Source organism: Orcinus orca, chromosome 1 (assembly GCF_937001465.1).
Source record: "Orcinus orca chromosome 1, mOrcOrc1.1, whole genome shotgun sequence".
NCBI lineage: Eukaryota > Metazoa > Chordata > Mammalia > Artiodactyla > Delphinidae > Orcinus > Orcinus orca.
The window spans coordinates 46,507,942-46,528,921 of NC_064559.1; the positions used below are offsets into that span (position 1 = coordinate 46,507,942).

Consider the following 20,980-nt stretch of genomic DNA (forward strand, 5'->3'; position numbering starts at 1 on the left):
AGAAGTTGCTATATTGAACTTTTCATTTTAAAGTTTTTAATTTCAGTCAGATCACCTGCTCTCTTGTGTTCAAAAGGAAAATTAACCCACTTACTAATTTTGGAATGGAGATTTTTAAATAGTAATTTTTTTCTTTCAAAATAAATTTTGATCATGGAATAAGAGCCTTTAATTTCTGTGGGTTAGTAAATATCTTAATATGTGTCGATTCATACTCATCCTCCCTATGTTCTTCCTCTTACTTTGTCAAAGGACAGAAGGAAGAAACTTTCTGAAATCTCACTAACTTTTTTTTTAAAGTACGTGTGTTTACTTTTAGGATAGATTTGACCTTTGGGGAATACAAATTGTAAAATATTTTATAGTGACACTATCCTGAATGCATATTAGTTTAATGGGTCCTCATTATTAATTTTCCTTTCAAGTCACTAAAAAAAGTAAAGAACTGGCGGCGGGGGGGGAACAAACATTTCTTAAGTAGTTAGAATAATGCTTAGTCCATTAACCCTATCTATTTTGAATATGATAACCACAATGCCATAAGGAACCTTGCGCAATGTTCTTGACTATTCTCTCCTTGCTCTATAATCCCGAGTAAACAGGACGTAAGAGTAAAAAGGCATCAAAAGCAGGAAGAGCTGTTGGAGTGGTGGTTTTGTTCTTAGCTAAATGAGGAACTATAAAGTGAGAATTTTTACTTGGAAAAATAGACTTTTTATCCTGTCTCTAACATTTAGTAGTGTGCTAGAACTAGCTCAATTTTCCAGAAATCTTGAAAGCTCGTTGTTAAATGTGGCCATCATCAAAAATTAAATTATATAAACTTAAAAGTAAATAAATTATATTAAAAACAAAGTTAATGAATACTCACAACTCACTACTTCCCATTTATTTTACATTTTACTTTTACCTGTGCTCTTAACGTTATTTATGTATTCTGTATCTGCACGGTGGCAGTGTTCTCTGGTATGATATTGCACATCTCTTCCCAAATTCACGTTCAGTGATGTCCCATTGGTAGCTTCAGATGTCACGGTTGTAGCTTGACATCGGCCATGGTAGAGTACATAAACCACAGACAGCTGCAGACACTACAAATCAGGGCTTTATTTTTCTGGAGAGCCAGTTGCTATACATCTACCAGCACATTGCTGCTAGTGTCATACCGTTTGTTAAGTGCTGCTTATAGAAGATAGAGTACAGTTATTTGCTGATTAGAATGAATGAAAAAAACTAAGAAATTAAACTTGTGGCCTATTGTAAAGTAAGATTAAAAAGCATATGTAAATATAGGTAAGGAAGTAAAAATCCTTTCAAAGTCACATGGCAAAATGAATACTATCTTCTATACGTTAAACCCTAAATACACTAACATACATAAATTTACAACATTAAATAAACTTTTATTTCATTGTCTTAGTAACTAGTTTATGTATTTAAATTAAATACTCTGTTTGATAGATATCCAGTAAAATGGGAGCCCATTATCATTGTATTATTTGTTCAGCAACAATCACCAGAAGGACGGATATGCTAGGACATGTTAGGCGCCATGTGAATAAAGGAGAGACTAAATCCACGTATATTGCTGGTAAGTTGAGCAATCTCATTAACATGTTAATAATTAAATTCTTAAACAATGGTCTAATTATTCTTTTCAGATATCAAGCAGACAAAATACAGTGACTTAACCAAATCATTTAGTTAACTACTAATCTGTCAGGTTTTGTTTTGTTTCTGTGAGACTCCCAACAATATTCAACTGTTCTCAATTTAACAGATATATTTAATATCTGGGATAGATATTAAATATGGGTAGAAAAAAGTAACTGATGTTCAAGTAAATATAGATATCTTAATGAAAGACTATAGAATTTTATTACGAATGACGGCTCCTGTACCAATAACTGTGTTATACTTATTATCGAAAAACACTGGAAAAAGGAGGTAGAGTGATATATAAAGACTCTTTATTATCCTGAGTGATATCGAGTTATTTGTAGCTTGTTAATACTGAGACAGTTCCTTCTCAAGAATTAAGAATTAAGCCCTCCTGCCCTAAGGCATCCATTATATGTAATGAATTAACTTCTCTCTTATACATCTAGAATGGTACTCTGGACCTTCCCTTTAAGAATTGAAAAAAAAAAGTCACTAAAATAATTATTTGAAGGGCTTAATTTGCTCACAGAACCTGGTTTGAGAAAGGCTGATCTTGTGAGATATGTTGACTTGACACTGTTGAGTATAGAAAGATATATAACACAACACTAGGAAAGATTACTTTTATTTGGCATTGTAGAAAGGGAAATACGGTTCCCATTTAGTTAACATTCTGATAGTAATGTTATCAAGAAATCCAAACATAGAGAATCTCAATTATATTTCCCCCACACATATTACATATGTTTCCTTTCTTAAATATTTAAAATATATTCACACAAACACATCACTGTTTCATTTGGGTTTATAGCTAAATGATTCTAATGTATATTAAATGTAGAATAATTTTTTTACATTAGCTTATAGCTGTTTGAATATAATTTGTGATTTAAAATCATAATTATGAGAAAGTGTTCTGAAGTCAAGCACATTCAGGAAATATAGTGACTCTTAGTTATCCATGCCAGCTAATGGAATGTAACTACACAGAAAGGTTAATTTTCTAATGTTTAAACCACAATAAAATATATTTAGCAACCAACCTATATAAACACAATGTAGTGTTTGATGAGTAATAAAGGTATTTTAGGATTTTGTACTATCTTAGGTTGATTATTCTTAACTAGGTATACAGATATATTGATGTGCTAGACAGTTAAGATTTTAAGCTGACAAACTTTAATTCACCAAATACTTAACTGAGTACTACTCTTTTCCAGAGACAGTGCTAGGTAGGTCAGTTTGGGGGGACTTTTTTGGCATCTACTCAACTGATTTCATTAACATGAAATATTATAAAGGAAGGTTATTTTTTTAATGTATATTGTTTTTGATATTTATAATTATTTTGTATTTCACTGGAAATCTTTTTTTTTTTTTTGTAATTTTAGCTTCTGCTGCCAAACCACCTAATGAAATTTTGAAAGAGGCAGACACAGATGTACAAGTTTGTCCCAACTATTCTGTACCTCAGAAAACAGATTCCTATTTTAATCCCAAAATGAAACTAAATCGGTAAGATAAATTGAAAACAGGGTTATGGGATGTTTCAAATAATTACAGATGTACCTTTTCCTAATCTTTTTGTTTTAATATATTGAAACAAAACTAGGTATAGATTGAAAATCATTTATTTTAGCATTTTCTCAGAATGATTGTTTTCTCTCCTTTATTTTTCTGCCAAACCAATTTCTTTCTCAGAGAGTAAAACAGGTCTAACTTTATATAATTAAATGAACATGTTGGGCAAGTTTGTGGGCAAGTTTTATTTATAAAATCATTATTCATCGTGAATACTTGTTAATAAAACCCAATTCGATTTGTAGTTTAATTTCACAGATTTTTAGTTCTTGTACTGTTAAGTAAGGAATATAATATTAGGTCTCTTTCCAAAATAGTTTGCATAGTAAATAGGAGCCCCATTTCTCACTATTCTTAAAATAAAATCTACAATGATGAAACCATGGTGCCGTAAAATTATTTGATTGTTATACTTTCTTCTAGGCAGCTAATATTCTGTACACTGGCTGCTTTGGCTAAGGAACGAAAACCTTTGGAATGTCTAGATGCCTTTGGAGCTACCGGTAAGTAATGAAGCCTTTTTGGAACCCCACTTTATCAGATCTGTACAGTATCTTTTCTTTCCCTTTTTTTTTCTTGTTGTTTAGCCACTTTGAAAACTAAGGGTTTGTTTATATCATGTGAACCTGAAGAGATTTTTTTCCCAGTTTTATTGAGAAATAATTGGCATACATCACTGTACAGGTGTACACGTTTGAGGTGTACAGCATGATGATGTGCTTTACATATATTGTGAAATGATTACCACAGTAGGTTCAGCTAACATCCATCATCTCATGTAGATACAATACCATAAGAAGAAAAGAAAGAAGAAAAAATATTTCTCCTTGTGATGAGAACTCTTAGCATTTACCCTCTTGATGTTCCTATATAACAGTGTTACCTATACATAGTCATCATGTTGTACATTTCATCCCTAGTACTTATTTATCTTATAATTGGAAATTTGTACCTTTTGCCCACCTTCTGGTACAGTATCTTTTCTTAGGAAATTTATATGGATATCATATGTAGCAAAATATTTTGATATAAAAAAAAGATGCAAGGTAAATTTTTTTATTATGGAAAATTTTCAAATATATACAAAAGTAGAGCATATAATAAATGAATCCCTTTATATCCATCACTCACTTCAGAAATTACCAATTCATACTCAGTCTTATATATGTATTCCCATGCACTTTCCCTCATACCTCATTCCTCCATTCTATATCCCCATTATTTTGAAACAAATCACAGATCATTTCATCTGTAAATATTTCAATGGGATATGTAAAAGACAAGGACTTTTTACAATTAAAACCCATATACCATATCACACCTAAAAAATTAAGAATAATTCTTTAATGTCATCAAATGTTTAGATATACCTATTTCATAATTTTTTTTTAATTCAAATCTGAATCCAAACAAAGACTATATATTTCAGTTGTTTAGTATGTCTCTTAAGTCTCTTCTTAATCTATATTACCTTCCATCATTTTGTGTGTATGTGTGATAATTATTTGTTGATATAACAGGTCATTTGCCCTGTAGAGTTTCCCACAGTCTAGATTTTTGCTGATTGCATCACCATGGTTCATATAAGATGAACCATCACATGGTTCCTCTGTCTCTCGTATTTCTGTAAATTGGTAGTTGGATCTTCAGGTTTGCAGATTCAGATAGGATTTTTTTTTTTTGCAAGAATACACATTTACTGCAATCAGCTATCAGTTGGTATTTGGTTGTCTCTTTTTTGTGATGCAGTAAATATTGCTTCGTCATTAGGCAGTGGGGTAAGGTGAAATTTTAAAGATTGAGAACATTTTTCCCAAAAGGACTTAACAGTAGAGAAAAGATAATGGAAAAAGTAGAAAATTTCTAAGAAGCCACTTGTACCTAATCCACATCTTACTTCTTAAAGGTTATAGGAGTGTATTCTTGGGAAGTTTGTACCAATGGGATGAAAGCATGACTTAGCTCTCATGTTCCTCTCCTCAGGGAGAACTAGTGGTGAGAAACATGGACTGTGGAATCAAACTGGCTGCATTCAAATCCCAGCTTTATAACGTGTTAGCTGTCTAACCACAGGAAATTTATGCTTCAGTTTCCTCATTTATCTAAAGGAGGGTACCCACCATAAAATAATGTGAAGATTAGGTAAAGTAATACATGTAAAGAAATTGGAACAGTGTCTGGTATATAGCAAATGCTATAAAAGTACTCAGTATCATCATTATTGTATTATTACCACTTCTACTACCATCATCATCATCATCATTAGTAATGTCTCTGTAAATATGGTAAAAGTGATGAAGTGATTTTAAGCTGATCACATCCTCTGAGCCAGTTGGATTTTTTTTTTTAATATTTGTTTATTTGGCTGGGTTGGGTCTTTGTTGCAGCATGCAGCATATTCATTGCGGCATGTGCGATATTTTGTTGCGGCACTCGTGGTGCGCAGGCTCTTCGTAGTGGCACGCAGGCTTCTCTATAGTTGTGACATGCGGGTTTTCTCTTCTCTAGTTGTGGCGTGGGCTCCAGAGCACATAGGCTCTGTAGTTTGCAGAACGCAGGCTCTTTAGTAGAGGTGGGTGAGCTCAGTAGTTGTGGCGCGCAGGCTTAGTTGCCCCGTGACATGTAGGATCTTAGTTCCCCGACCAGGGATCGAACTCACATCCCCTGCATTGGAAGGCAGATTCTTTACCACTGGACCACCAGGGAAGTCCCACCAGTCGTATTTTAAATTTGAATCAATTTTTACTCCTTTTTCTGCCACTGTCCCCACATACACTCAACCACCTATCTGTTCTAATTATTCTTTTTTATTATAACTCATACTCCTTTTCCATTCCATATCCACCAATGTAATGATTTTTGGCAATGATATCTCTCCCACCCAGTCTATCTTGTATGCTATTGCAAACAGCCCTTCCTCTGAAACACTGAATTGATAATGTTACTTCTCAGTCAAAAAAATCATGCATCTTTATTGTCTAAATAGAGTTCAGCTTCTCAGATTGCAATTTAATATCCTCTATAATCTGACCCAATCTACTTTTCCAGATTTATTTCCCAGCATTTTCCCTGACACAACTTCTCTCTCTCTCTCTTTTTACATTCAATAAAATTTATTAAATGTCTATCCTAGACTGGGTACTGTATACGTTTCTTGATAGTGGAGTCATTTTTTTTCTTTTTTTTCCTCCAGTTTTATTGAGATATAATCAACATATAACATTGTATAAGTTTTAGATATACAACATAATGATATGTATATATTGTAAAATGATCACCAAAAAAATTAACATCCATCACCTCACATAGTTACAGATTTTTCTTTCCGTTTTTATGAGAACTTCTGTGTTCTTCTTTCTTAGTCACTTTCCAATAAACAGTACAGTATCATTAACTATAATCACCCTGCTATACATTATATCCCCAGAACATATTTATCTTATAACTGCAAGTCTGTACCCGTCCATATCCACCCAGTTCTCCCACCCTTCCAGTCTCCACCTCTGGCAGCCACAAATCCGATCTCCATTTCTGTGAGTTTGGTTATTTTAGATTCCACATGTAAGTTAGATCATACAGTATTTGTCTTTCTCTGATTTATTTCACTTAGCATACTGCCTTCAGGGTCCATCCATGTTGTCTGAAATGGCAGGATTGCCTTCTGTTTTATGGCTGAATGGTATTCCACTGGGTATATATATGTACGTATATATATATATATATATATATGTGTGTGTGTGTGTGTGTGTGTATATATATATATGTACATATATATATATATATATCTACCACATATTCTTTATTCATTCATCCATCTGTGGACACTTAGATTGTGTCCATGTCTTGGCTACTGTAAATAATGATGCAATGAACTACTCTTTTTTTTACCTGAAATCCCTAAAACTATCATTTAAGTAAGATCTTCTCAGCCTTTTCTTTTTAATGTGCCTTGGTAAACTAAAATCAAGCTCATAGCAGTCATTTTGCATGTTTCCCCATCTCTGAAACGTGGATAGGGACTTCCCTGGTGGTGCAGTAGTTAAGACTCCGCGCTCTCAATGCAGGGGGCCCAGGTTTGATCCCTCATCCAGGAACTAGATCCCACATGCATGATGCAACTAAGAGTTCACATGCCACAACTAAGGAGCCAGTGAGCCGCAACTAAGGAGCCTGCCTGCTGCAACTAAGGAGCCTACGTGCCACAACTAAGAAGCTGGTGAGCCGCAAATAAGGAGCCCACCTGCCACAACTAAGACCCAACGCAGCCAAATAAATAAATATAAAATGTGAATATTGGAACTTACTTCACAAGCTTGTTATAAGAGTAGGAAAATGTATGTAAAGACCATGGCACATAGTAAATGCTAACTTTTTACATTTATGAAGCACATGTAGGGAGAAGATGGTTAATACTTCCCGTAAATAGGGCTTTTTCTACTCCATATTGGCTAGGCTTGTGTCACCATCTCCCACTGTGTAGTGAATGTCCCTTATGACTCAAGTCCAATAGGAATAGAAAGCCTGTGAGAAGGGCCCTCTTGGTCTCAATTCCTCTTGGTCATTTGCTTACACATACAAAGTTGTTCTTTTTCATTCACAATGATGCTGTTGTGCAGTATTTGAAAAGCACTGATCCAGGAAAGTTGTTTTCATATTTTGGTGCATTAGGGTAAACTTCAGCAGGAGGAGTTCCAACTACCCATCTTCCCTTCAAGTACAGTAACTGCACTCTTACTCATATTGTATATTGGGTTTCTCTGTAAGATTTTGTTTCAAAAAAGTAATCCATTGTAAAAAGAAAGAAAAAAAAATCCTACCAAAGCCCAAATAAAGAACATACATGGATATTTTATTTGAACATGGATTATAGAAAAGTTTTTTTACAAACTATTAATGGAAATCTGTTGGACACATTTTCTTGTGGTAAATTTTCTTCAGAGGCATTTTAGTGAGAAAGTAGAATAAGAATTACTTATGAAAGTATTAAGATTTTGAAAGAATTGTTTTTGTTATTTATAAAATTATATTCTTTATTATTATACTACTTTTATTCTTTATTACAATTTAAAAACTCATTTTTCCTCCAATTTCTCCCAAGGGATAATGGGATTACAATGGGCAAAACACCTTGGGAATGCAGTCAAGGTTACAATTAATGATTTGAATGAAAACTCTGTGACGTTGATTCAGGAGAACTGCCATTTAAACAAACTGAAAGTGGTAGTGGACTGTAAGGAAAAGGAAGAGAGTGATGATATTCCTGAAGAAGGAGAGGAAAACTTTGGTAATATTAAGGTGACCAAAATGGATGCCAATGTACTGATGCATCTGAGATCTTTTGATTTCATGTAAGTGAAAAAAATTGTGTCACTTTCTAAACTGACTTGGATTTGGCGGGAGACGGGGTAGGAAGGGGGCGGTTAAAAATTAACATAGTTTGTCACTGTTTGTTTATTTAAATTAATAAACTTTTTTGGCATTGGCCTAAGGAAAGCAGTAAGAACATTTTCTAGCATTTGAAATAAAATGCCTGGGCATGACAATTTCCTTTAAGCCTGATTTATTTTTACATGTGTAACCTATCATATGATCATTTTATTGCTTACTTTAAAAACATAATTATATATTTAAAATAGATTTATGAAGTCCTTTTGAATCCATGGAATTTTGTCATTAGAAATAATGACAATGGTATTATTTTGGATACTAGTATGATTTTAAATATGTCTGTATTCTTTGTGATTTTAGACACCTAGACCCTTTTGGAACATCTGTGAACTATCTTGATTCTGCATTCAGAAATATAAGAAACCTTGGCATAGTGTCAGTGACTTCTACAGATATCAGTTCTTTATATGCCAAGGCACAACACGTTGCCCGGCGTCACTACGGCTGTAACATTGTCCGAACTGAGTATTACAAGGAGCTAGCAGCCAGAATTGTTGTAGCTGCAGTGGCAAGGTACCAAATGGCCAACAGTGTGCCTTGTCTGGGTATATGATAAAACGAAATAATATTACAGGAAGTGTTTATTTCATTCTTCAAAATATGCACGAAATACAAATTCCGTATTCCATATATGTAATCTTGATTTGTTTGGTAATCTTAAGTTAGAATTTGATTTGAAAGCTTGTGCCTAAAATAGTTTACTCTTCAATTTAAAATGTTATTAAAATAATTAAAGTACTAAGAAAGGAAATATTGAAAGTTAATTTCAAATCAGTTTATTTCAACAATGTAGGGGACAGCACCATGAAAAGGGAAAGCAAAGCCTGTTTTTAGATTTAGAAACAATCATTTTTTGTCCATTTCATCTTTTATTTATGTAAAAAAATGATGGCTTATAAACTTGATTCAAATCAATACATACAAAGTTTAAGTTAGTTTAGAACTGTAGAGGGAAAACTAAGTACATAAATGGTGTATCAAGTAGAATTTAATCCAAAAGTATATAAAATAATAATGGCAAGGACTTTGCTTATTCATTTTTCACTGTTCAGTTCCTGCATGTAGTTAGTACTCAATAAACAAATATTGTTTAGAGGAAGCTTTTATAGAAAAAAGTAGATAAAAAGAAAGAAAGATGGTTGTGATGACAAGAAACAAAGTGACACTGAAAACCAGAGAATATTGAGAAGATTTCATAAGGGAAAATGTGTAGTTACTAAAATCCTGCCAAGCATCCTATATATCCTGTGTTTCAATTTGTGTAGAAGTTATAGTAATGATCTTTTAAAATCACTGCTACTAAGAATTGAATTTTCCCATAACCCATCCATAGTTTAGTGTCCAAGTTAGTACTGTCAGTATAATGCCAAACAAAGGAAAATGATAAGCTCCCAAAATAACTTTAATAAATTTTTCCAGAGCTGCAGCCCGATGTAACAAAGGCATAGAAGTACTGTTTGCAGTGGCTCTGGAACATTTTGTATTGGTTGTTGTGAGAGTTTTGAGGGGGCCTACTTCTGCAGATGAAACAGCCAAGAAGATTCAGTACCTAATCCATTGTCAGTGGTGTGAAGAGAGAATTTTTCAGAAGGATGGTAATATGGTAGAAGGTAAATTCAAGTTTCTTTTGACTGTATATTCGGTTTAATTTATCTATAAGCCTCCAATGAATAAGCCTTTATCACATCCCTAATTATACATATTGTTGTCCTTTGATTTTAAAGATTACAGTGCTAACTTTATTTCCTATACTGGATTTCCTTTCATCAACAGACAAGACATTCGTGTGAGTTCATTAAAATCATTTACTCATCATAATTTATGCTCTTTAGCCCTGCCCTCTGTTGAAACATCTAGAAATAACTTAGTTTCCAGTGTCACTAATTTTAGGAACATTAAGTCAGATTACCTCTTTAGCTAGGATGTTTCAAATCATTAATTCTATAAAAATAATTTTCATGTTTCTGACTGAATATAAAAGCCATCAGTTATAAAATTCATTCAGTAAACATTTATTGAGCCTCTACTATATGCCAGGCCTGGGGAAATCAAGGAAAAAGATGTGGCTTGTGCCCTCATCAAGCTGTTTCTATTTTGCTTTTCTGGGACATAGAGTTGCCCATTGTTTTCTGTTAGGTTCTTGGCATTTTTTAAATATGGATTTTTAAGAACTCCTTTATATACTAGAGTTTAACCCTTGTGATATGATACGATAGTTGCAGATATTTTTTCTCATTTTGTCACTTGTGTTTGCATCTTTTTTTTTTTTTACCTTTTCATGCAGAAATTTTTCATTGTTGCTGTTGTTAAGTTAATCAAACTTTTAACGTACTCTGGATTTTGTCTGTAGTTGGAAAGAGCTTTCCTATCCTATATTATTCAAGGAAGGTTATGTTTCATTGAATAGTTCACGTCTTCACTGATTTGAGACTACCATATTTATCTTATACTAAAATCCCACATGTATTTGAGTTTGTTTCTGGATTTTCTATTCTTTTCCAGTGGTTGGATGTTCATACACCTCTATCCCACTGTTTTGATTACAGAAGACTTTTAGTGTTGTTTAATATCTGTTAAGACAATCCCTTCTCATAGCTCTATTTTCAGTGTTCTGACATTGGATCCTTTGTTTTGGCTTAACAAAAAATAAATAAATAAACCAGTTGGTGGTTTATCTTGATCACATTAAGGAGGATAGAGATATTGTTACAGTTCTGAAGCTTCCTAAGAATCCAGTATGCTTTTCTTTTGTCCAAGAGTTAATACTTTTGCTACAGTGTTAATTGATAGTAGGAATGGAGGGCATCCTGTCATGTTCCTTGTTTTAGTTCCCTCTGGTGCTTTCTGATTCATACTTGAATCTGAGATACCTATCATTTATCATGTTGAGAAAGTAACCTTCATTTACAATTTTACTATGTTTTATCACGATGTTGAATTTTGTCACATGTTTTTTCAGCATATGTGGAGGTGATTATATGGTATTTCTCCTTAGATCTATTAATTTGATTGATTGTAATAAAATTTTCCAATATCAAATCGTTCTGACTTTCTAGAATAAACTACTCTGTCAGGAAGTATTCTTTTATTATGGATTCTGTTTACTAACTTTTTAAAGGAGTTCTGTTTCAATATCATAAATAAGATGGTATATAGTTTTCCTTTTTAGAATAATTTTGGTTGGGCTTTAGAATTAGTTTAAATTCCCTTCAAAAAGAATTTGGAACTTTTACATTTTTTTCAATGCTTGGGAACAGTTTAGCTAGCATCAGAATTATTTGTTCACTAAAGGGTTAATAGTATTCACTCAGCTTTTCTAATTTATTTGCATAGAGTTGAGCCAAGTGTTGTCTAATGATTCTCATTTCTTTGGTTTCTATGGTTATATTCTCCTTATTTTTTTAAAGTTTTAGTATTTGTCCTTTCTGCCCTTTTCTCTTAACTATATTAGATACTGACTTATCTAGTCTGTTGTTTATTTTAACGTTTACTTTTGTAGTAGCAAATATGTGTATGTTTCTGTAATTTGGATTTATCGGTTTTAAGTAATATACTTTGGCTTTTTGCTAACATAAATGAGGTAATAGCCTGCCATTTTCCATTTTCCCTTCCTAATTTTTGTCCATTATACCATTTTTATGTTATATGTAACATTTATATTCTATTTTGCCAGTATAATCCACACATTAAATATATTCAGTGCTCATCATCAGTGTTCTTGCCATAATTTCTTGAATTATGTGTTGGTTGGCTAAATTTAACTTTCTGAGTTTAGTCAAGAGGGTTCATGGGGGAAAAAAATACTCTTTGATTTCTTGCATGTTTAAAGCTCCCTGTTTATAGCTTTATACTTAAAAAGTTTAGAGTTTGAGTGCCTTGTCAAAATTCTTTTATTGTCTTCTATTACTGAATATTATTGTAACTTTTCCTTCTTTTATATGACATAATTATTTTGCCTGGCTTCCCAAAGGAATATTTACTTTTGAAATACTATGTTCTAACCTTAATTTTAGGATTTTTCCTAATCATGGCATCCCCTTTCATCATGTAGCTTCAAATATCCTTTCAAGAAAGCTTTCTTAAATATTTTTTAATTCTAAAATTTGTCTTACGTTGTACTATTATGCGTGTGCTCTCTTCAATCTGTCTTCTTTAACTATCATTTTATCTAAAAATATTCATATATATTTATAATTGTTGTATCATCTTTGGCTCTTTTGTCATTATGAAATGTCTGTCTTTATCCCTGATATTTATCTGAAAGCCTATAGTCTGATATTAATACAAATACCACTCTCATAGTTACTATTTGCATAATATATTTTTTATCCTTTTAGTTTTAATCTGTAAGTGTCTTATTAGATCTTGCTTTTTTTATCCAATCTGATTGTTTCTGCCTTTTGATGAGTGTTTAGACCATTCATATTGAATGTAGTTATTAAAATGGCTTTTCAGCACTTTTACTATTTGTTTTATATGTATCTCATGTCTTCTGTGTTCCTCCTTTGCTGCCTTCATAGTGTTAAATATTTTTTTACTGTGTCATTTAAATTAATTCCTCTGTTGGTTTCTTAGCTATGTTTTTTCCAGTTATCTTCTTAATGGTTTCTCCAGGGATTATAATATATACCTTTAACTTATCTTGATCTACCTCAGGTTAATACTGACTTAAGACTGGCAAAATGTGGCAGCTTTGCTCTAATATAATTCTATTTTTCTCTCACCTCCTGTGCTATTTTTGTCATATGTTAATTACATCTACAGACCCAATCCAATAATATAGTATTATTTTTTAAATCTTATGAGTTTAAAAGAAAATTAAGAAAAGAGACACACACACATATCTTTCATTGTTACCCACATAATTACCTTTCCAGTACTCTTTATTCCTTCCTTTGGATTCAAATTACTCTGTAAAATTTCCTTTCAACCTGAAGAACCCCCTTTAGTATTTCTTATAGGGTGAGTCTGCTACAACAAATTCTCCTAGTTTTTGTTTACCTGAGAATGTCTTTATTTCACCTTCTTTTTTGAAGGATAGTTTTGCTGGATGTAGAATTATTGGTTGATAGTTCTTTTTTTTCCTCTCAGCACTTCAACTATGTCATTCCAGTGCCTTCTGGCCTCTATTATTTCTGATTAAAAGTCAGCCATTAATTGGGTTTTTTTTGTTTTTAATTAATTTATTTATTTATCTATGGCTGCACTGGGTCTTCGTTGCTGTGCGTGGGCTTTCTCTAGTTGCAGCGAGCGGGGTTTACTCTTCGTTGTAGTGCGCGGGCTTCTCATTGCGGTGGCTTCTCTTGTTGCGGAGCACGGGCTCTAGACACGTGGGCTTCAGTAGTTGTGGTACGTGGGCTCTAGAGCACAGGCTCAGTAGTTGTGGCGCACGGGCTTAGTTGTTCCGCGGCATGTGGGATCTTCCCAGACCAGGGCTCAAACCCATGTCCCCTGCTTTGGCAGGCGGATTCTTAACCACTGCACCACCAGGGAAGTCCCCATTAATTGTATTGTTGTTCCCTCATACTTGATAAGTTATTTTTCTCTTACTGCTTTCAAGATTTTCTGTGTAGCTTTCAGCAGTTTGATTATGATGTGTCTGAGTGAGTCTCTCTGTGTTTATCCTACTTGGAATTCAGAGCTTTTTAGGGCCCTAGATAATTGTTTTTATCAAGTTTGGGGCACTATCTTGCTTCTCCAACCTAAACCTTTATCACTTCAAACTGAAGACAAATATCTTCTGTAATTACTAATCATGGATTAGAGGAGTTATATAATCGTAAGCTGCTTCAAGTAGTTTCTAACCAATCCCTTTAACAGTTGTCCTAGAGCTACTCTAGTGCCATTCATCCTTGCTTTTTAGGTTCATATAGCCCCTAGGCTATTTCTGCCTTTAATAGCTATTCTCCCCAGTGTGGTTTTCTTCCAGTAGTATGATCTCACAGCTTGTAGGCTTTCAGAAAGCACTGAATGATTTGGGATGTGTGATGGCTCATCTTATTTTCCAGCACTATTTAGGAATTTTTCATAAAAATATATTTTCTATCATTTCTAGAGATTTGGAATAAGAAGAGGAGACAGGTTTAAATGCTCAGTCCACCATCCTAATCTTGGTTTCAATGCAACATAATCAGAGGAGTTACAGAATCCACTCTGGCTTTTTAAAATATAGATTTCATAAATATCTTTGATGAAACTTTGGAAAGTTTTGGTCCTCCTGGATAATTGGTTTAGTGCCCTATGGTTTCTTTTCTGTTTTTTCCTAATTCAGTTTTCCTTTATGTAAGAAATAACAGACCTCTTCAGTGTTTAAAAGGGTATCAGTAATGTGAGTTTCCCTCAATAAAAAAGAATCTCAGTGTTTTTTACCTCATACCCCGGTGTTACTGACAGTGTTCCTGCCCTTAAAATTATGAATCAATTCTTTCTTACATGGAGTTTATTATCCTTTCATATCTCACCATGTGTGTTTTACAGTATCGACAAGTAACTAAACTCAAATACACTCTGTTCAGATTTGATCCTGAATCCATAAAAACCTAACATCTTTCCCTCTCCATCAGAAGTGCTTCATGTTGCTGTATAATTCTGGACTGTTACTACAGTGGTTTTTCTTTTTTTTAATATTTTTTAATTGACATATAGTTGATTTACAGTGTTATGTTTATTTTTGCTGTACAGCGAAGTGACTCAGTTATACACACATATACATTCTTTTTTATATTCTTTTCCATTATGGTTTATCCCACGGGATTGGATATAGTTCCCTGTGCTATACAGTAGGACCTTGTTGTTTATCCATCCTAAATGTAATAGTTTGCAACTACTAACGCCAAACTCCCAATCCATCCCTCCCCCTCCCCCTAATTAAACATTTTAAAGGATTTTTTACTTAATAAATTGCTATAAAGCAATATGATTTGTTGTCTGCATTTTGTTTGTAATCATACAGGACTTGCAGAGTGTAAATGATTGTCTTTCAAAAAAGTCAGGTCACTTAGAATTTTTTATGTTTATCAATTTGTAATACATAATTTAAAAAGTCAAATAGTTCCATAAGTCTTATTAATAAAATAATGATATCTGCCCCGCTCCCTAAAGTCAACAGCTAAAACCTCATAGCTGTTTCTTCTAATATTTAAAGTCTTTAATGTTTAGTGTCTTCCCTATTTCTAAGTAGCATGCTTATACTGCCTGTAACTTCCTTTCATGGAAGAAGAGTATTCAGCATCTCAAGCCAGCCCAGTCACATGCATGTAGTTCTCCTCTCCAGTGTTGGCTTAATCAATATTCAGTGTTTATATTTTTATAAATATAAAAATATTGTTCACAAGTCATATTGGTTATGTATTACTGTGTAACAAATTACTCCAAAACTTAGTGGCTTGAAACAACTTTTTATTATCTCATAGTTTCTCTGAGTCAAGAATCTGGGTATGGTTCAGTTGGGTCCAGTAGCTGAGGGTCTCTCACAAGGACACAGTCAAGGTGTTGGCCAGGGCTGCAATCATCAAGGCCTGACTGAGGAAGGATCTGCTTACAAGCTCATTCACATGGTTACTGCTTGTCATGCAGTCCTCTTCATACTCACAGCATAGCAGCTCACTTCGTTGGAAGGATTAAGCAAGAACCAGAGAGAGAAAGGAAAAGAAGGAAAGAGAAAAAGAGAGAATATTGCCATATTCTAGTCACTAGAAATGAGTCTCTAGATCCAGTGATCTCACATTCAAGAGGAAGGGATTATAGAAGGGTATGAATGCCAGAGACAGGAATCATTGCTGCCTATCTATCTTAGAAGGGTGCTACAACACAGATGAACCAGTTAATATGCTGTAATAACATTTCTTTTTTTATACAACTCTTTGCTTACTCTGGAATTAATTACTATGTATTTGTCACCTTTTGTGTATATATACTTTTCATAATCCATAATCCAATTTCAGTGTTCCTGTGATTTTGGTTAAGAACATCAAGTAATCTTTGGGTTTCATTTCATTCCCCTGGAGACAGTCCTCCTGCTCTAGTTTGGGTTGTTTTCTAGGTCTTCTGAGAGCTGTTGCCCTAGGGCTTCCTTTTAGACCATCATACTGGAAATTTTCTTTGGCTTTCTCCTTCTGAAGAATTTCCTATATCTTAAATCTTATGTATTTTCCACTTTTCCTTCTTTACTTTCGCCTTTTGAAACTACACTTTTTCCCATAGCTTCCTGAGAAGGATTGCATGGCCAAGTATAGAAGCCTAGGTTGGAAATCGTTTTTCCTCAGAATGTTTAAGATATTATTCCATTGTCTCTTAGCCTCCAATACTGACAAGTCTGCTATTGTTATTATATATATGGTCCTTTGTGTTTTTGTCTCTGAGTGCTCCTAAAATATCTCTTCTTAACCCAGTATTCTAAAATAACTTCATTTTGTATGTGAATTCATCTTTTTAAATTCCATGTGCTGGACAATCTGTGAGCCCTTAAACTTGAGTTCTTCAGTTCTGGTAAATTTTTTTCTATTATTTCTTTGATAATTTTCTTCTCTCAAAATATCTCTTCTGTCTTCCTGGAACTCATTTTAGTTATATGATGGATCTTCTAGATTAATTCTCTAATTTTTTTGTATCTCTACTATTAATTTATTTGGCATTTAGTTCTACTTTATAGATTTCCTTGAGTTTTATTTTCCAACTTTCCTGCTTAAATTTGTCATACTTGGTTTATTTCCAAGAGTTATTTCATATTTTTTCATTGCCCCCTTTTTAGTAGTATCCTATTCTTGTTTCAGAGATGTAAAATCTAATCTTACCTCTCTAAGACTATTGATTATAGTTGGGTATATTTTATATTTTAGGGAAGGATAGGATTTTTGTTTTGCTTATTTTTGTATTGTTGCCATTATTTTGTTTTAGTTCTCTTTCCTATTTCTCTCTTGTAATTTTGTTCTCTGTTGTAGTATATCTCAAATGTCCAGTGGTCTTTAGTTTTCCATGCTGAAAAGTTATGTGGAAGTACTTGCGGCAGGGCTTATAAACAGATAGACTTTACTGTAATGAGAACGCAGTCTGCCTTTTCACTACAAGAACCCCCAAATGCCAGTCAGTCAGTCAGTAAGTGTGTGTGTGTCTGTGTGTGTATCTCTTTTCTCTTGGATTGGTAAGTATTTCTACAGAGGAATCTTGCAGTCTTCTATCAGCTTTCTAGGAACCATGTTGAAGAAGGAGACTGAAAGGTCTTAACATTTGTACAGACTTTTACTTAGTCCCTTTTCATATGTCTCCTCACTCTTAACTGACTAATGTCCCTGGTCCCAGATTCTCTGCGGTTGAGCCTCTCCCAAGATTAACTTCCTCTTTTGGGATGGGGAAGATGCAGAAGCCTAACTGTTGGTATTAGAGAAGATCCACAAGTCTTAAAATTTTAAACGAGGCCTTTTTTTGTGTGGTACCACCCTATTCCCATCTTCAGAGACCATCAATACCTTCAATTCTCAAGCCTTTCCAGGTCCCCCACACCAGTGGGCTTGCTGTTTATTGGTAGCCCTTCTACCCATTTCAGGCTTAGGCTTTAGCTTTCTCTGACCTGCTAAATCCCCTTGTGTATGTCCTTCCCACTTCTAAAATTTTATTGACATTTCTCATCATCTTTTGTCATCTCCTTTACCATTTTATTTATCTTTGGGGTTTGAATTTTATTCCTTTGTTCTCATTTTAATAATGCTTTAAGAAACAGCAGAGATAAAGTATGTGTTCAGTCCATTGCATTTAAATAAAAGTCTCTAAATATGTTTGAATTCCTTATCTGGAATTACCTTCATAGCCTGTTTTACCAGTGACATAGAAATACTAGTTTTCTTTTTTTACCCCTTCATTTTTTGCTACTGGTAACTTGAAATGATAGCCCTGATCCCTCAAGATGCTGATGCTAACCAGGCACTGAGAAATCTTAGGTGAGGGGCTTGAAAAAAGATATAGGTTTATATGATGGGAGCATTTTGCAAAATGCATCAGGAAACAAACTGACTAATACAAATTTATGTCTGTGCTGTCGGCGGTAAGTTGGTGTGACTGACAGAACCGTAACTGTAAATCGCCCTAATTTCAGTAACCCTGCCTGTAGTATTTGTAGTTATTTAATGGTTTCAGGGAGAACTTCTTGAATATATTAATATAATAACTGAGGAACATCATTCTCAACAAAGCTAAGGTCAATGATAACCACACCTTCTTTTAAGGCTGAAAGGTAGACCTAGGAATGAACAATGAAGGAAGCCTTTAAGTAAATATAAGATTTTACAACTGTGCATTTTGCCATTTAATTGCATTGAATGACAGAGTGATATCAGATAGCAAGAGGTTATAGACCCATGTCCCTACCACCATAATCCTGGGTTCTGGATATATCTAGGACCCACTGATCAGATCAGGCCATTCCAAGAAAGTGAATGATCAACCCAGGAATGGCCTGCGGGAACTCAGAGAGAGTCTGATTTAAAATGACTATTCTGGGTCTGAAGTGAACTGAAAAAGTCCATGGTAGAATATCACCCTTTTTTGGAAACTAAGAATAGCTCTCGTACCTCCCCAGTCACCTTGTGATTACATCAGGCCCCTCATTGCTCTTTAAACTGAATTAGTTTCTTCTAGCCTAGATTTTTGGGGCTGAATATGCATCGAGCCTAGGGAATAGAGTAATTCATTTTCTTCCCAGTTACGGAAGAGTTAACTTATAAGAAATGTCTTTATTTTGATGGGATGTTAGTTACCAGGGTATATACATTTGTTAAAGCTCATCAACCTTTTCACATAAAATGTATACATTTTACTGCGTGTAAATTATATCCCAATCAGTTGATTTTAAAATATGGATATCTTGTGGAATTTACAAGACTTGCTCCTACTTAAATTATTTCAGGTAGTATACTGACTAAAAGCTATGCCTCTAATAAGTCGTTTGATGTGGATTTCTACATCTTTCTTAAGCTTTAATCCTCTGATCTATACAACTGAGATCTTAACAGTACCTACTTCAGAGAGTTGTAAGGATTAAATTTTTTTAATGCATATAAAATACTTAGCACAATACCTGGCACATAGTAGATCCTCAGTATATTGTAGCTGCAAATTATTGTTAATATAATACTTACTACTGTTTACATTGTCAATTCCCCTTTGACTTCTCTTTTTATTACCTTTTCACAGAAAACCCATATAGACAGCTACCCTGTAACTGTCATGGAAGCATGCCTGGAAAGACAGCAATAGAACTTGGACCTCTATGGTATGTGCCTAAGCATAATATATTCAAAACTGATATATGTATTGATTGTTTACTTTTGATTATGTGTGGTAAAAGACAAGCAAATTAAGGTTCAATTTTTTTTTTAAGTATAGGAAAATAATGATGATTCTTTTCCCCCTATGAACCTGAGGTGTTTTGTTTTCACATTTTTCTATATCATTATTCTTCCAAGTTCGTGACAGGGCTAAGATGCAGTAGGATCAAAGAGAAGCCTAGCTGATCTGCAAATAATTTATTTCTGCATAGTAAGAATGAGGCTTTTTTCAGGTAATAACTATAGAACTAGGGTGTGATTGTAAAGTGTCACTTTTATAGACCAGTCAAGTAATATATTAATAAAAGATCTTTGAGGAATTTAAGTAAGAAGGGCATGTGAAAGTAAACGTCTGCTTTTGTGTTAGGTAAAGCTGTTTAGACAGGACACAGCTGCAGATATTCAATGTATGTGTGCTTTTGCATCCTTAGTAACTAGTTATTGTGTTTTTAATGCCTTAAAGTTGAATTGCTTTTACTCAGACACCTTCCCATAAGCGTCTGTTACTAGATATTCTTGTAGAAATTTGAGATTCCTGACAGCATTGTGACAAGAATCACTGCAAACTTCAACCTCATTACTTTACCAGGCCAAGGTTTGGCCATCTACTAAGCCTAAAAATTAACCTAATAGTAAACATATTTGTGCTGATACCCATTATTTTATCTTCATTTCATGTAAATACTTGTAGATTAAGAATGACCTGGCCAGCCTTACCTTCTAGTACTCTCTTACTTATATCACACATTGATCCTACTCACTGATCTTGGAACTAGGGAAATTAAGAACAACAGGTTGCTGGATCCAGAAAGATCTAGCCCAACTCCTCCCTCATTTTACAGATGAGAAAATTATGGCACAGTGTATTTAAGTGCTGGCTAAAACTGACCCCCTAAAATTTAGTTAGTAGCACAGGCAGAGCCAGAACTCAGGTTTTCTGACCTCCAAAACTGAGGTCTAAACTGTGACTT

General features: G+C 33.9%; 2 protein-coding genes across 9 annotated transcripts in view; one reads left to right on the top strand and one right to left on the bottom strand.

The window, feature by feature from the left end:
• TRMT1L (tRNA methyltransferase 1 like) overlaps positions 1–20,980 on the top strand; it is a 36,140-nt gene that overhangs the window by 9,521 nt on the left and 5,639 nt on the right. For 7 of the 8 annotated variants that reach the window (XM_033437985.2, XM_004275228.4, XM_033437982.2 and 4 more), the window contains 7 exons: positions 1,462–1,591; positions 3,054–3,177; positions 3,667–3,746; positions 8,342–8,591; positions 8,992–9,204; positions 10,111–10,301; positions 19,876–19,954. In XM_033437985.2, coding sequence (XP_033293876.1) covers positions 1,462–1,591; positions 3,054–3,177; positions 3,667–3,746; positions 8,342–8,591; positions 8,992–9,204; positions 10,111–10,301; positions 19,876–19,954 — 1,067 coding nt within the window. Of the gene's footprint in view, positions 1–1,461; positions 1,592–3,053; positions 3,178–3,666; positions 3,747–8,341; positions 8,592–8,991; positions 9,205–10,110; positions 10,302–10,415; positions 10,478–19,875; positions 19,955–20,980 lie in introns of all 8 variants that reach the window. The other variant, XM_033437986.2, reaches the window with a different exon arrangement.
• RNF2 (ring finger protein 2) overlaps positions 3,741–20,980 on the bottom strand; it is a 100,200-nt gene continuing 82,960 nt past the window's right edge. Inside the window, exon 7 of the mRNA XM_049703549.1 lies at positions 3,741–5,907. Within this exon, the coding sequence (XP_049559506.1) occupies positions 5,899–5,907 (9 nt within the window). The 3' untranslated portion in view covers positions 3,741–5,898. The remainder of the gene's footprint in view (positions 5,908–20,980) is intronic.